The 17,393-nt window shown below is 37.3% G+C and overlaps 1 protein-coding gene across 3 annotated transcripts in view; it reads right to left on the reverse strand.

Moving 5' to 3' along the window:
- Nucleotides 1–17,393, reverse strand: part of Snx13 (sorting nexin 13) — a 100,324-nt gene that overhangs the window by 18,277 nt on the left and 64,654 nt on the right. For 2 of the 3 annotated variants that reach the window (XM_057782297.1, XM_057782299.1), the window contains 6 exons: nt 16,657–16,761; nt 15,990–16,122; nt 12,937–12,974; nt 8,509–8,578; nt 3,791–3,963; nt 54–161 (listed from right to left, as the gene is read on the reverse strand). In XM_057782297.1, the coding sequence (XP_057638280.1) occupies nt 54–161; nt 3,791–3,963; nt 8,509–8,578; nt 12,937–12,974; nt 15,990–16,122; nt 16,657–16,761 (627 nt within the window). The remainder of the gene's footprint in view (nt 1–53; nt 162–3,790; nt 3,964–8,508; nt 8,579–12,936; nt 12,975–15,989; nt 16,123–16,656; nt 16,762–17,393) is intronic. The other variant, XM_057782298.1, reaches the window with a different exon arrangement.

Raw genomic sequence — 17,393 nt, forward strand, 5'->3', positions numbered from 1 at the left:
CACGCTTGTATCATAGTGAATGAAATCTACGGAAAACAGGAAAATGGCCTTACCTGCAAATAGGCATTCAAATCTTTTTTCCTCTTTTCTAAAAAGTCTCTGTCCATGTTGTTAAAAGTCTTTTTACCAGGGAGTTTCAATATGTTCGACAGATTTTCAAACTACAAGACAAAATACATTCGGAAGTTCTCTTTTTAAGAGAAATGATTTCCACATAACAATTTCTCTACATGTCAAATGTATCTTCAGATAATTTGAGGTTATATTTTCTTACATTAAACAAAACATCACAAAAATCTTGTCCCCAAAGCCAAAAAGATAGTAACCTCTTTTTAATAATAAAGAATATCAAACAAAGAATAACAAAGGCGGGTAAAAATAAAAATGGGCATTTGCCGTATGAAGTCTCAGTTTGGCATTCTAATTTTCAGATTATTCACAATTTCATAGTAAAGCTAGTACTTTTCTTAGCAACTATTTGACTCATGAACAGAGTATTAAAGATTTAAAATTTAAAATCAAAGTTATGACATTATGGCTTGTTAATCTCATAAAAACTAAACTAATATTAATGACAATAAAATAATCACTGTAATATATTTTTTTAAAAAGCAGAAAAGACAAATTATTAAGTATAGGCAGCAACCATATTACAGCTCTGTATACAACTATAATAAGCATTAATAATTTTTCCTCACCACGAATTACACTATGAAAAAGCAATCCGGCAGCCTAGCTGCTACAGACTTAACATTTGGGTGCATCTTCGTGGTCCACGACAGCAATCTGCTGCACCTTCTCAAGCACAAGCTCTTAGTACAGTGCTTGTTAACATGGTCTAAGAGCAGGACTGAACTAGGAATGGCCCGGCCAACTGCCAGGACCTGAAGCTTCAGGCAGTCCCTTCCCTCTTTCCATATTAAATACACTGAAGTAAGCAAAGTTTTTAAAACCATCCTTTTTTAAAAACTACATTATTTCAACAAAGAAAACTAATTCCTATTGCAGATGAGAGAAAGGGAGAGAGAATGAGGTTCAGAATCATTTTCATCTCAAGCTGGAAGATTCTGACAAACTGACACAGCGAAATATGTAATGGCTGTTTGGAGTGAGAACATGAACCCGCTCACTGCACACTATATATGCAAAATAATTCCTTTGCCTCAGTCATTATCAAGAAGGAAAAAAAAACGGATAGGGACAATAAGTTGAAAGTACAGTGCAGTAATGATAACTCACAAATCTGGTTATAAATAAGCCAGAAGAATAAGTCTTCATAAAATACAATATGTAAAACAGGCTGTCTGGTACATCAATGAACCCTCCCCCCCTTTTTAAATTACATTGTGGAACTTAACACCCTATGCTATTTTAAAAGATAGATAACCTCCTAAATATCATTATGTATATGACTCTAAATTCTTACCAAAGTGCAAGGGTCTGAACCGTTCCCCCAAGTTCACATGCTGAAGGCCTTGGCTCTGGACCCTGCACGTCATATGTTCAAGACCAGGCCTTTAGTGAGGTCATTAAGTTAGTCTGCAGTAAGCGTTAAGTAAAAGCTGACTCTGCCATCCTCAGGGGAGGACAGCACACCCTAGGAATGCATACACACTGGGAGAGGCCATGGCCTTGTCTGAGACAACCTGGAAACCTCAGAAACCAAACCTGTCAACCCTGGACCTCAGGCTTCCAGCTTGTAGAATTATTTCCAGCATGTGATTTACGCAGTCTGAGTATTTTATGAACAGAAATGGCAGCAGTCATTAAAATAACAATTTTTCCATAAACTTTAAAATGCTAACAAACAACAGAAGTAACTTAACATCACAAAATAGAAAGTCTATATTTTAAGGACACAATCCTTTCTAAGTTATCTGCCTGGACATCAGTATTCTATATTACTGTCATGAGAAAAGACAATAAATTTTATAGAAGCTATAAACACATACAGGATTATTTTGAAAAATAGAAAAATGTCCAAACAAGTAAAAATTGACACATATTAAATTAGAATGTCCTCTATAAAGAACTGTTATACTAAATATAAATCATAGACACTCTAAGCTCAAAGATTTTATCTTTTAACATTAAACATATTGGGTCTAGATTCTTAATACACCACTAAAAATTTGTTGAAGCAGTTTTGAAGTTACATTTTAAAAAGTCAAAATGTGTTAATTCTCAAACACATAACTCCCTTATTCAGTTGTAAAACAAATTTTCAATAACATCAGTGGCACCAGTGTTTGTGCACCCATGTAGACATGATGCTGTCTACAGCACTGTATACTCCTGGAGCAACGACGCTGCCTGTCGGCTTCACTGCTTCCCTGGAATTAGGAAGAGTCGGGCATATAAGAGAATCTTAATAAATCTTTCAAAACTAAATGAATGGACAGTTCTAGCCATTTTAAAATGCATATAACATTAAATTTTTAATTTTTATCGATCTGTCCATAAAGACTATTTATTAAGGTCTTTAAAGAAAAATGATAGTTCATTTACTTATATTGAGAAAAAAATATTACTCATTAAATTAAATAAAATGAAACAAATTTTAAAATCATTTCACTTTTAAGCACTACTTACTTACTTACTTTCTTGTGCTAAGAGAAAAATTACAATCATCTGTCCACAGAAAAAAATGTCCTATAAACCAAACTCCCACCAATGCACACTAAGTGGAACTGCTTTCGGTCATTAAGTTTTTATACACTTCTGAGTAGTTCGAGTGCATGAAGAGCTATGTGAGCTGCCTGCTTCTAGACAATGATCTGACACTTAAGAAGTAAACAGCTTTTCTCCAACGGGAGTTGGAGAGTCCTTCATAAAAGATCTATTAACACAGAAAAATATAAATGAAAAGACATGCACATAGATAATTACTTATTGCATTACAAACAGTCCTATTACCAATAGAGAAGTTGATCAACAACCTCTTGTTTTTAATAATGTCAAAGCTCTTAGTTTATCCTGCTCTATCTACTAAATATTGTAATGAGACTATCATGGTACCAACCGTATTTTTTCAAATATATTAAGTCTTATTTCTACAGTACAATGTTATCTAAAATTCAATTAGGCATTATCTTAATTTTATTGACTTGATACTACTTATATAACTAATATTTTGATCAACCAAAGATTTTCAATGGGGAAAATAGCTCCTATTCCATCTCTCATCTGGTATTGTTCTAAGGAGAAGAAAAAAATAGCTTTTCAAAAATAATCAAGAGAAACAGTTTCTTTTCATTCAACGTTAAGTCTTTATAGTTACTTCCACAAAAAAAGATTAAATTTAGTAAGAATTTAAAACAGTATTTGGTTAATGTCAGGTTCATTTTAGACTGTGGTTCAAAGGAACTTAAGCAAAGTGCCCAGGTTTCAGCAACACTGTTGGGTGCAAGTACCATTCAAAGTAACTGTGGCTTTAAGTTATGGCTCTGAAACCCACCACCGTGTTCAGACGGTCCTAGCCGTCTTCTTCCCTCTGCAAACCACCACATCTACAGAGAGCCCCCTTGCCTCCATCCATGTCCAAACTTTTCCAGTTTCAAGACCATGGTGCTTTGCTGTTACTCCGCAATGAGTGAGACTGGTTCAAGTTTCTACATCTGATTTAGTGGTTCACTGCTTAAAACCATGCCACCAATTATACCAATTATATAAAATATCAGCACCTTATTTTCTCTCATCAACTTTATACAATGTGAACATTCTTAGAGAAATGTAGATCCAAAGCGGAACCGACAGAGAGTATAAGGCCCAGGCTTCACAGCCTCATTACCTGCTCAGTGATCCTCATGTGGAAGTCATGGAAGTCACTGTAACGCCGGTAGGTTTTCCACATCTCCTCGGTGTTTAGGCTGCGCCGGTGTACAGTGATGGCGTACAGCGCGTATGTCTTGCCATGATCATTACAAACGCCTGCCACAGCATATGGGTCATAGTCAGCATATACTAGTCATTTCAAACAAAATGAAGAGGAACAAAAGACACAAAAAGGAGGAAGATGAAGAACAAAAACAAACAAAAAAGACACCATGAAGTGAAGAATTTGAAATGACAGATGAAAGAATGGCATCAGAGGATAAAACAGATTCCAGTGCTCTGTGCTCACAAGTTCACGGTCTTCTAACAACTACAGCGTAAGACAAGGTAAAGTCTAGTGATGCCAGCGGCCACGGCCACTGCAGCTCTGTGGCAGCTCTTCCTGAGAGCTTTTAGTCATTATTAAGAATGTTGCCACTGTACTACTCAGAGTTGAAGCAGTGGGGTCTCCTAAACTTCATACACCAGGAACCCTGGAAACATAACAATAGCCTTTACTGTTCATTTGCAGTTCACTAAAACCTGTCCAACTAAAGAACAACAAAAAAGCCAAAGGGTAAGGCTCATCCTCTGGTAATTCTTTCCTCAGAACTACCAATTACGTTCACCAACTCACAAATGGAGTTTATTCTAGAAGGTTAGCAACAGCAGCAAGCAATAAATAACTAAATAAGCCCTCATCCCACTGACTTTCCATATACCACATGTCAGTGAGCCTTTAAAGGGAAAATCCTGTTCTACTTTGTGCTAAATCAAGCTCTTCTCTTTCTAGAGTTACTGTGTGACTCTAGCTCAGTAAGGTTCTCCACCTTCCTATGCTACAACCCTTTAATATAGTTCCTCATCATGTGCTGACCTCCAACCACAAAATTGCTTCGTTGCTACTTCATAACTAATTTTGATACTATTATGAATCATACTGTAAACATATGATATACAGGATATTTGATATGCAACACCCAAAAGGGTCCTGACTCATAGGTTGAGAACCACGGCTCTAAGTCTCCAAAACTTCAGTGCCTCTCATGTGTGTCTAGTGTGTATATACCTGCAGCAGTGCAGCATGTGTGTACATTCATGTAGAAGCTAATGACCAACCTCAGATATGTTTCTCAGTCTCTCTACTTTTGCTGGAGACAGTCTCTCACCGGAGCTGTTCACAGAACTGACTAACCTAGCTGACCAGCAAGACCCACGAATACTCCTCTCTCCAGCTGCCCTGCAAGGTTTCCAAGAGCACGCTGTACTGCTACGGTTTGACCACCCTCATGCTTCAGTGGCAAGCACTTTACCAACGGAGCCACCCTTTCTCCTCATGGCCTGTGGCACCTGCACACCTCTGTCCGCCGTTTTCATGGCACTACCACATGCGGCAGCCCACATGGAAGTTTGGCCCTCTCCTCAAGTTCTGAACTGGGTATCCGTCTCAGTTTTAGCCACTGTATTTCTTATTTTACGTTCTCTCCTTGGTTCTTTTCATGCTTACCTTAGGATTTATTCTCCTGAATATTTTCAATATATCTACGCACTATTAAGATTGTCATTTCTGATTTTTCAAGAACATAACTTTCTTTACTGTGGCTCCTGTTTCCTTCTGGAGCTGCTTTCTGAAATCCACTTTCAAGCTCGGCATCTCAGAGCTCTGGGCTTATGAAAGAAGGCACAAGGAAAGTTGTTGCCACTCTAAGTGATTTTCACAGCTGGCCTTCTGTATACTTCAATTTAAACGTGCTTGTACTGGTATATACAGACTTTTTTTTATCTTTGTTCTTATTCTCTAGCCAATACAGTACATCAGTTGTTTATATAGCACTTCATTGTACTGGGTTTCCAATCTAGAGATGATCAAAATAAATGGGGTCACACGTGAACACTCTATGATTTAAAGTAGGAGAACAGAGCATCTGTGGATAGTGTGCTATCTGAAGACTTCGGAAGGCCAGCTACACTAACTCTCTCTGGACCGAGACGCTGGGGTATGTGATGACAAGGACAGTGAGATGCAGACACTCATGGTGGTACATAACTGGCGCTTTGCTTTGGAGGGCTATCAGATACCATTCCCGACTACGACTTTCCATTTCTCAGTTTTCATACATGAATCTAAACTAAGTCTTCCTAGTTCTTGTATCTCATCAATCTGTCCTCTGCGCCACTGAGTGAAGGACACAGTTCTGTTGTCCCTAAACGGATTGCATAAAAAGGTCATCCAAACCAGGACAATGGTCTTTATGCTACTGGGAGTATGGCTGGGCACCACTGCTTCTTCACTCCCAAGGGCTTGTTTCTCCTTATGGCCATGGTACCTGTACACTTCTTCAGCTAGTTTCACAACACTGCCATATGTGGAAGGCATTGTGGCAGTTTAGGCTATTATACTAACCAAAACTCTAAGACTGATATAATGATAGATTAAAATAATCCATTGTGAAAAAAACAAAAGAGAGGTTTTAGAGCTGACTAAATATTTTGCTGTCTTTCAAATCAATCTCACAAAGGAGTTCTATATACCTTCTTAATTATTTTAATATCATAGAAGTAGGTATCTATATTGCCAAATATACATGAACAAAGCCTCATGCTAAAATGTGCGCTTCCTACTTAAAATTGTCTTTCCTTACCTTTACATATATTACCAATATATTTTATTTGGCCAATGATAATTATACTGATGATAATATTAGTAACAGAAATACTCTGGTCATCACATTCTACATATGCATTTTAGCAATATACAATGCTCACATTATACCGTCAACTTGCTCTTACGGACTTAGGCATATCAAATAATAAATGACTTTTTCATCAAGCTGAAGATTTGGCTTTTTAAAACACAGTGGCCAAATCAATCAAGGATTGGCTTTATCAATTGTGCTCAAGGGCTGTTTGAAAAAGATAGTGTAGAAGCCAATCAGGCAGCTCACTACAACCAACTATGAATTAGTGAGAACAAGGAGACACCAAAGATCAGAAGAGACAGTGAACATGTAGCAAGGCACTAGAGCAGCAAGGCATTGAACTGTAGTTTTATGCTAAGGTCTCATGAGATCATGGACCAGTGTCCAGTTGGAAAAATAGATAAATAAGACCCAAAAATGATGCCTGTCACACATAAGCCATTACTAGTAGTTAGATACACCCACATAGCTATCCCATGAGACAGGCATTTCTGTCAAGGTTCCACTTGACAGGACAAGAAATTCTAGCAGAGACCTCACAGGAGCTCCTCTGACTGGAGCTACAGAGTGAAGTCTGAGCCCGGCAACTGGTCAAGAGCCGTGCTCTTAACCCCAATATGACACTACTTCCCCAGAAGTTCTGTATGTGTGAATGAGGGAAAAAGCAATTTACCAAAAACGTTTTGCTTTATGCTTTCACGCATTTAAAGGATATACTGTTAAAAATAAATAACTGATAAAACAAGAAACTCAGAACAGCCTAAAAAGAAAAATATTGCCGGGCGGTGATGGCGCACGCCTTTAATCCCAGCACTCGGGAGGCAGAGGCAGGTGGATCTCTGTGAGTTCGAGACGACCAGCCTGGTCTACAAGAGCTGGTTTCAGGACAGGCTCCAAAACCACAGAGAAACCCTGTCTCGAAAAACCAAAAAAAAAAAAAAAAGAAAAGAAAAATATTAACACCAGAGACATGGGCACAAATGTTCTCTTCTAGACATAAAATTTAGTATTTCTAAGAAATAAAAATGCCTATTGCATGAAAAGACATCCATAAAATTAGAAGACAAGCCAAGAAAGAACACGAAGACTTTCTCTAATTCTTTAAAAATTTATGGAAGAAAAAGGTGGGACAAGTGCTTTAAAAGTTAAAAGGAAAAATAACCAGACCTCCACTTTAATTGACAATGTGTTCTCTAGTGATATCCCCAAAGAAAGTAGAATGTGTATTCACTACACGTAAAAAGTGAAGGATCCACTGACTGATAACTTGTTCCAGAAATCTAGCAAAAAGAGGAGAAGTGAGTCCTTCGCTTCATTAAGTATAACAGAGCCATTTTTTAAAATGCAGATCATTATGTTTCAAACTATAATTACATGTCAAAATCTCTTTTCAAAATCTCAAATGTAAATTAAATGAAATTTAATTGAGACATGAATCTCTGTATAATTCATCAAGTATAGAAAATCACTCACTCCTACACTCTAGGACAGTGAGAGGCTAGGGAGAAACTGCCATGAAAACACCATCAGCACCATGTAAGACTACCTATCACAAGGTCTTAGGCTGCTCAACCCACGAGAGCATCTGTGAGGTTCCATGAAAAACACGCACAAATCCCACCTGCCCCGACTATCTCTGCCAACTCCTGAGTGCATGAAAGCAAATACAGACCCAAGAGCTCCGTGAGAAAGAAGTGGGAATTAGGAAAGGGACTGTCAGCAAGACTCAAGTACAAAGAGGAAAAGACTGGCTCTGGAATTTACTTTAAACAATAAAATGCTTAGAAAGTAACCATTTTCAAATGTGGCAACCTTAGAGAAGAAAAACATCCAAATACACAAGCAACCAAACATTACAGGACTTAATGAATTTGTCTAAAAAAAAAAAAAAATCAGAAAACAAGTTCCCAAGACAAGCTGAACGCAATCCTAAATGTGTAGGTAACAGGACTGTACAATCACCCGTCTTTAGTGGGAGCAGCACAAGGCCTCTTACCAGTGTCGGAAATGTAGGCATGAAGCTGGCCAGAATCGTCAGAGGACATATTTGAAAGGTCATCCAAAGACTGGAAAAAAAATTAGGGAATAAGCTTTACAGGAGAAGTACGAGTCATTCTGTATCAAAGGTCTACCATTGCTACCTCCTCGCGTGTGCTTCACACCATGTGCACGGCCACACACTGAGACCAGCAGACTCTGCCTTTCTCTGAGTGAGCTAGACAAGAACGCTAAGCTCCTGTGCTCCTGCAATGGGGAGACTAAGGCTGCAGCCTTGAATCTGAGGCCTGCCAGAGCCACACCCAAGACCCAGTATTTAAACAAAATAAAAAAGAAACTAAAAAACCAATTTAACATATCACAATAGTCTCTTCATTACTTATCCACATACAGTAACTTAGTTTCAATTATAGACACTATAAAGGAAGAAAATTAAAAATTAGAACTCTTTACAATAAGAATTCTTAATGGTGAAATATACTTCAGACAGATACATTCCTTAGCACTTTCATTAACTGAGAAATAATCAGTTAACTTATTTTACCTCACACAAAAGGAGGGTAAAGACACCTGCCTCACAGGGTATGTGAGATTGAGAACATATGTAAAAGTATTTAGAAAACTATTATAATAATTAGCCATTGTGACTACTTAGCAAACGGATGTAAGTTCAGACTAAGACTTTTGTTAGTAAAATTTATAATGCTACAAACAAAATCATTACTGATTGATCAACAATTAATTTAACTATTAAACTAGGACACTCATATTTTAAATCACTTGGTCACATACATTTGTACCCCCACACAAACACATCTCCAAGGCAGACAGGACACACAGAGACAACAAAACCAGGCAACCTGAAGCTGCTCTCTGAAGACCCTGCCTACAAGGTCCTCCTCCTTTGATGCCCCCACCGCCTGACACGCCGCCGTTCTCCACCCACTCCTTCTGCACAAGGTGCTTATCTCAATACTCTATTTCCTTTGGGGCACAGGATTTGGTATTTCGCAGTGGAGCATGCACTCTGCTATCTGGCTCCAACAAAAACCCCTCTGCAGCTCATCTCTAATAAGATTTATGCATTAATAACAGTTCTACCTTTGTTAGGGCACAGAAAAAGTGAAAATATTAGGAAAGAAGTGAAACACATATACTTTAAGTGTTCCTGTGGCTCATACTACAATGTTTTCTAAACAGAAATTGCACAATCAATAATTTACATATCCAATATCTACCTGTAATTTAAAAACTATACGTTCTTTCAATAACAGCACAGAAATTCACAAAATAATTTTTCAAAAATAAAGCATAACAATAACAATCCTCTTTTATATTACATATATGACAAAATGATTAAAAAAACCCTCCTAAATGTTGCTGCAATTGCCATACATAAGTAAATAACAACTAGACTATGAAATTTTAAATGGTAAAACAGTATTAACTCCAGAGTCACATCTAATTTGGAAAAAGTACTGTTTGGGAAAAGAAAATTGTGATTTTAAAACAAGCGCATTAATATCACACTAAGATCATCAGTTTATATAGTAATCCCTGAGCTAACATTCTTAAACATCTTGCACGGAAAAGAAAATGGCTCATTTGTTCGTTTGTTTTCTAATTTTATGTTATGGCAAAATTTTGACTTCGACATTTTTACTCCCTCTTCACTGCTTTTACAGACTGCTGTCCAGGCTGACACAGTCTGCAGACAGCACTGTGCCCAGCTAGAACTACAAACTTTGTTAGCTCAGCAAACACAAGCGCACCACCGTCTCTGGTGGAGGTGGCAGCAGTCATGTACCTGCTGATCTCAACAGGGTCATATGTCAACAGTCAATGCATTAAGTGCTTTCACTGCTCAGTATATTACAATCAACAACTACGTTTAGTTCATAATCCTATTTTTTAAATTTAGCTAGACACTAAAATTTGATTCATATCATAAAGTAAATATGAGTGACTCCAGCTACACAAAAGCCAAATTTAAAAGATGTATGAGCTGAAGATGGCTCAGAGGTTAAGAGCACTGGCTGCTCTTCCAGAGGTCCTGAGTTCAATTCATAGTAACCACATGGTGGTTCACAACCATCTCTAATGAGGTCTGGTGCCCTCTTCTGGCCTGCAGGCATGTATAAAAGCAGAACACTGTATACATGATAAATAAATAAATCTAAAAATTTCTGGTTGAGTGGTGGTGGTACACGCCTTTAATCCCTGGCACTTGGGAGGCAGAGGCCTGGGGATCTCTGTTAGTTCAAGGCCAGCCTGGTACACAGAGTGAGTTCCAGGACAGGCTCCAAAACCACAGAGAGAAACCTAAAAGCATTTACTTCAGACATGAAGAAAAAAAAATCACATTTTATTACTGTTTAAACATTTGTATAAACACTATAAATATGAATATTAGAAAATTTCAAACTGAGAAAAGTTTCCAAGGTTTGCAAAGTTTATACATATATGATGTAAATTATTGCTAACATTGAATGCTCTAAAAACAATTCTTTTTCGTTATGACACTCTGAAATATAACAAGAGAAACATTTATAAAGCATTATAGAAGTTATAAAGAATCTGGCATGCCTATGGCTGCTTTGCTTCAGCTGTTTTGCAAGTTATACTCTATGTTGAAAAAAAAACATTTACTCAATGAAGTTATTTCCAAATAAGGAACAGTATAGTTCCAATAGATCTCTAAACAAGTCACAATAAACCTCTGAACTTATTAGAAAATTTAAAAGAAAAAAAGAAAGAAATGTAGGAGTAAAAGTCATCCTTTACCTCTCTACACTATGAGCTGAGTATTTCACAGAGTACTAGACTCTCTTCCTAACAGTACTCTAGGAAACACATCATCCAATGGCAAGAGCAGATATACAGGAGAAATAATATGTTCGTTATGGAAGATTCAACCAGTTATTGCCAGGGAGTTTATATGCTAAAAACCTATCATTCTTAATTCTCTAAATAAGGTATAATTGATAGAAAATTTTGACTACAAAACCCTTTTTGTAAGAACTTGAATTGTTTTGGTGCACACTCTATACATATGTGGCAGCCCGAATGAGAATGTCCTCCATGGGTACACGTGTTTACATGCTTAGCTCCCAGTTGGTGAGCTGTTTGGGGAGGAGTAGCAGGTGTAGTCTTATTGGAGAAAGTCTGTCACCTGGGTGAGCTTTGAGGTTTCCCAATACCACACCAGGCCCAGTCTCTTGTTTGGGAATACTTTACTGTGTAAAGATGACATTTGCTCATGCTGCAGAATATTACTTTACCTGTGTAAAGGTGTGTTACATTTGTTTACACTGCATTTGTTTAACAATGTAAGGATGTGTGTTTAATTATGTAAAGATATGTTGCATTTGTTTCATCTAGCCAGCCTAAGCCACCTATTGGTCTAATAAAGAGCTGAATGGCCAATAGCAAGGCAGGAGAGGGATAGGCGGGGCTGGCGGGCAGCATAAATAGGAGGAGAAATCTAGGCTCCAAAGAGAAGAGAATTAGGGAGAGAGAGGAACACGCCCAGGGGAAGTCAGGCAGGCAGCTGCTGTCAGCCAGCTATGAGAAAAGCAGTGAAAGCAAGGAAAGAAGGAAAGAGAAGGCAGTAAGTCTCGAGGGAAAAGGTATATAAAAACAAACAGGTTAAATTATGTTTAAAGAGTTAGCCAGAAACTCTAGGCTGAGATTTCAAAACTAATTAGTTTCAATGTCATAGATTTGGGAGCTGGTTGATGGCCCAAAAAGAAATGACCTGGTACAGTGTCTGTCTCCGCCTGCACATCAAGAGGATGCTCTCAGCCACTTCTCCAGTACTGTGTCTGCCTGTCTGATGCCACAATTTCCCTGCATGATCATATGAATTAACCGTCTGAAGCTGTAAGCAAGCTCTCACTTACGTTCTCTTCTAAGAGCTGCCTTGATCAGGGTCTCTTTACAGCAACACAACAGTAACTAAGCTGAAAGTTATTTAACAATTTACTATTTCTTTTGAAAGTGAGAGAAAAGTGATTTGAAGCTTTAAGGATAATAAATATATGAATATAGCATTTAAAAATGATAAAAATAATTCCTTTTCTTTTTTCTTTTAAAGACGTGGCCTCACTATATAGCCCTGGCTGGCATGAAACTATGTAGACCAGGCTGGCCCTGAGATCACAGAGATACCCCTGCCTCCAATTTGGGATAAAGAAATCAGTTCCTTTATAAAATTCAACTGCAGCTATGCAGGTCTGATCTAATCACCATTTCTTAAAGATGAAACTCGAAGTACAGATCGATGTCTTACAAACTTAGCATTTCTTTAAAAGCACAATGTCTTTCCACTCTGTAGGGCAGCTTGACGTTTCTTACGCGTACCAAAAGCCTGCCACGTTATTTTCAAGCTACTTTACTAATTAAAGTACCTATAAGTAGTACTTACCAAATTTATACTTCCTGTAGGAGATCCATTAAAAGATTCTACAAAAGAAAAATAAAGATTAACACACAGCAAAAAAGTTCAAAGTTGTTACTTTATGTAGATCTAAAGGTCAGTAATACAGCTCAATAAGAGCAGAGAGACAAAACAGAACTGTTTTACACTTCTAAACACCTGACCCTCAACTCTCCAACTACCATGCCAATTTAACGCTGAAATGAAAATCTGCACACCCGACGGCACACACACTCACAGGTCTCTCGTGTGTCACATGCTGTTTAATGCAATGCGAATCAGTTTCAAGGCAAGAACCTAGAGCAAAGCACATTAGGTAACTGCAGAATTATTTCTGACTTCTGTTTCTGGGGATTAAAAATATATCAATAGTATCAGTCTTCAGTGTGAGATACAAACACACGGGTTTTTAAAATATCTAATTGTCCACTGTTTCCTCATAAATTCAGCAAAAAACATTGCAGTCTAGTTGATGAGATCATTGCATGTAATGCCATTTAGTTAAGCAATCATGATGAGAAAATAATTTTGTAATGAATGTTAGAAGTATATAGCTAGGCTTGATGATGTGTGCTTATAGAGACAGAGACAGAAACAGACAGGAGAAAAGTGAGCACAAAAATGCCAAGACTCACAACTTTGTATGCCTACTTGGGGGAAAATGCAAGTGTTAGAATAAGAACAAAAAATGTAAATAAACATTAGCAAGTAAGTAGCAACTATTAACACTAATGAAGAACAATGATGTTTTCTTTCCCTTTGGGTTTTACTATGTATCTAAGCAAATTAAACTTTCAGTTATGATGTCTCTGCTATGTAAAACACTACTCATATACAATTTAAAGTTAATATACCTTTTCCAGGCCTTAGTAAATGTATAAATTTGATTAGTTAGATGAATCTTCAAATAGACCACACTACTTGTGCAGTTCTAAGAGGAGTAGCTGGTATCGCCTTCTACCCTCAATAACTTGTTAAACAAAGAACATTTCTTAGCTCCCCAGAACTCTGATCACAAAAAATAAAAATGGGAAATTTCATCTAGAAATATTCTTGGTTTATAATCAGATGATTCCTAAAGTAAATAAATATACTGACTGTTTCCTGTCCCTTCTGTGGCATGGCAATCTCTTTTGTCTTGTCACTAAAAAAGGTTTCCAAACTACGGAACAGTACAGAGAGATGTAAGAGGTAGGAGCTCAACTGAGAATGTGAGGCCAAGGGGCTGAAATCCATGGCTAGAAGACAATAAAGCTGACAGCCATTTAAAATCATGGTGCAGATTACACAATTTTATAATTTAAAAATTTTATAATTTTAAAACTGGCTTTCAAAATTATTTTCTGAGTATAAAAATCTATCAGTTAAGATATGAAGGTATCAGAAAGCACTGAAGCATTATCCTAAAAAGACAAACACATAAACATGGGCAAGCAGACGGCTTAGCAGATGAAGGTGATGGCTGCCACGGCTAAGTTAGAAACCCAGAACAACAGGTGAAAAGAGAGAACTGACCTGCAAGCAATACTCTCGACATCCACAGGTGTGACATATGCACACGTGTGTGCACACACAAACACACACACTATATAATTACAAACTACAATTAGTGATTTAATCTGGAGTCAATCAACAACTGATACATAAGAGAAGTGTGTTCACAGTCTTAACCTAATTTATGTTGACAATAAGTACACGGTTTGGACTGAATGGCTAGAAAGTGAGTTTTAACATGCCAATTCTACCCACATAGAACACAGAAGCTCTATTAGTATCTTCAGTCATACAGCACCTAGGTAACTTGATCATCACTCAGTTTATCTTGTTCCATTCCGAGTTACACAACAAACCCACTTTAAAATTACTAAGATAATTTTCAAATGGATGTAATTAATAATAAAGACTTTACAATAGTTATTTTAGCACAGTGAGCTGACAGACTGCTTTCTCAAACTTCACAGAAGAGCTACCATTTTCCAGCAGCAAAGAAACACAGATAAACTGTACAGCTCCACTCCTCCTCTCCAGAGCTACAAAGCGTGACAGCTCAGAAAATGAATCCCTCCCTTAGCTACACACTCATAGCTTGAGTACTCCAGTGGATTACGCACTGAATCGTCTTGTCCAAAAGTCTATGCAAAAGTAAGTGGTCATAACCAAAAGATGTAATTAGTTCTATATTTTCCAATTTACTTTATCTTTACATTCCTTATTTATTCAGAACATAGTAGAAAGCCGTTCAAATCTTAGACAGCTAACTGCTCCTTAACAAAGTTTCCAAATGTAATCACAGTAAAACAATCACTGGATCTAGGAACTCATGTCCAAAGGCCTCATGGTTCACTTGTACAGCCTTTAGGTGTGTGCTTTAACTCATAAAACATTTTCACACAGAGAAGTTTGTTTAAAAATGATGACTTAATTACTGTATGATGATAGGATAGTACAACTGACAAAATGAGGCTTACAGTGAATAAACTATCTGACATAAGCAGTGAGCCACAGAACCATGTACCGACCTAAGCATGCCCTGCGCTTACACGTGCACATCACTACAACACGCTGGTAACTCTCAGGATCAGCGTTTAAAAAGAAGTTAGCGGCTGGAGAAATGGCTGGGGGTTTTCTAGGTTGAAAGAAGGTGCCCACAATGTGTGAGCTCTAGACACGGAGAGGAAGCAAACAGCTCACACTGCACATGGCTTTACAGCGGGCAGCTTCAGAGCGCCCGCTCTCCTCACTTGGTCCCACGGTTACTGAGTACAAAAGAAAAATATTTTGGATGATCCATGTTAAAAAAGTTCTTACTCTCATATTCCCTTATAAGCTTTAAAATATAGTACAGTTTACATTTGGGTTTAAAAACAATTTTTATCATGTTTAAAAGGTCACTCTTTTGGTAATTAGAATGCATACTGAGACACACACAAACACTCACACACACCAACACACACACACAAACACACTCACACACACCAACATGCCAACACACAAACACACTCACACACACTCACAAACACATTCATTTGCTACCACCTTACCTCCATCCCCATCGTCTGATCCTCTGAAACTCGGATCTTTTAACATGTCAAGCTCAGCTAACATCCGCACATAGAGTGCATTCTGCCTGAAGGAAGGATAAAATCTTTCATCCCGCAGCATCAATTCATATACCTGTTGAAATAATTGAGGTATTCAAAACTTAATACATATTAATTAATGATTTTGCTACATAAAGTATCACAAGGCTACACTGATATTTTTCTATAATATATCATAACTTAAAAGGTGTCAATAATAAGATAGTTTAATAACTACTATGATATTCTGAACCCTCCAGTGACTAAAAGGTTCCTACCTTAATAAAAGTTATGTGATATTATGACATTTTTATGCTCTGGGAAGTAGTGCTTTCTAAGAAACAAACAAATACATTTATGAAGACATATTAAGATGAATTTTTGAGGCATGCTTTTTTATATACAGGTATCTACTTACTGAATTCTTAGACAAGTATCTGGCTCTTACTTCATATTAAACAAAGCAACCCAAAATAAATGGTCATTCAAAGAAATAAAATAGTCATTTATATTGCTGCAGTTAAGAGTTTTTACAATTCTAGTACCTTTCTAGTAACTATTCTACCAAAAAAAAAAAAACTTGTCTGTACACAGAAATACTTTTTCAAGAAACATGAAATATGAATACCTTTCTTTGAATGTCATCAAAGATTTCTGGAGTTGGATCTTCATGATTCAAAGTATCTGCTAATTTTGCTACTAAATAGTCATCAACAATAACTCTTGGAGATGCCTAACAGAGAAAAATATAATGAGCTTTGTAATTCCTAAATATAAACAGGAGATAAGAGAAGTTAAGAACAGGATCACATCGCTTAAAGTAGTCAGCAGACAAGAAGCTTTACCAATGGCACTGAGTATTTAAGAAAGCTAAAATAGAGCTACAATGTATTGTTCATCCTGTATGTTGCAAAAGACTAACAAAGAATTTTTTAAGACTTGCTTAATTATGTGTCTAAGTATTTCTTTTGTGTATTACATGTACTCCTAGTGCCCACAGAGTTCAGGAAAGGGTGCTGTACACCTGGAATGGGAGTTCCAAACAATTGTGAGCTGCCCTGTGGGTGCTGGGGATCGACCCAAACCTTCTGGAGAACAGCCAGTGCTCTCTCCCGCTGAGTCATCTTGCTAGCACTGGCAGACAAATTTGTTCTTGTTTTTTATTGAGCAAATTTGCTCTTACTATACATTACTCCCGAATTGGAAAAAATGGAGATAATTCTATCGAAGGTTATTCAAAATCACTATTAAGGATTAACAAAGATTTACTTAAGACATAGTTATACAGTGTTAGGCACACAGGATACACTGTTCACAGAAGGTAAATAGTCAAGCCATCGTAGTTAGGTAGGTATGACATGACTG

This window comes from Chionomys nivalis, chromosome 10 (assembly GCF_950005125.1).
Source record: "Chionomys nivalis chromosome 10, mChiNiv1.1, whole genome shotgun sequence".
NCBI lineage: Eukaryota > Metazoa > Chordata > Mammalia > Rodentia > Cricetidae > Chionomys > Chionomys nivalis.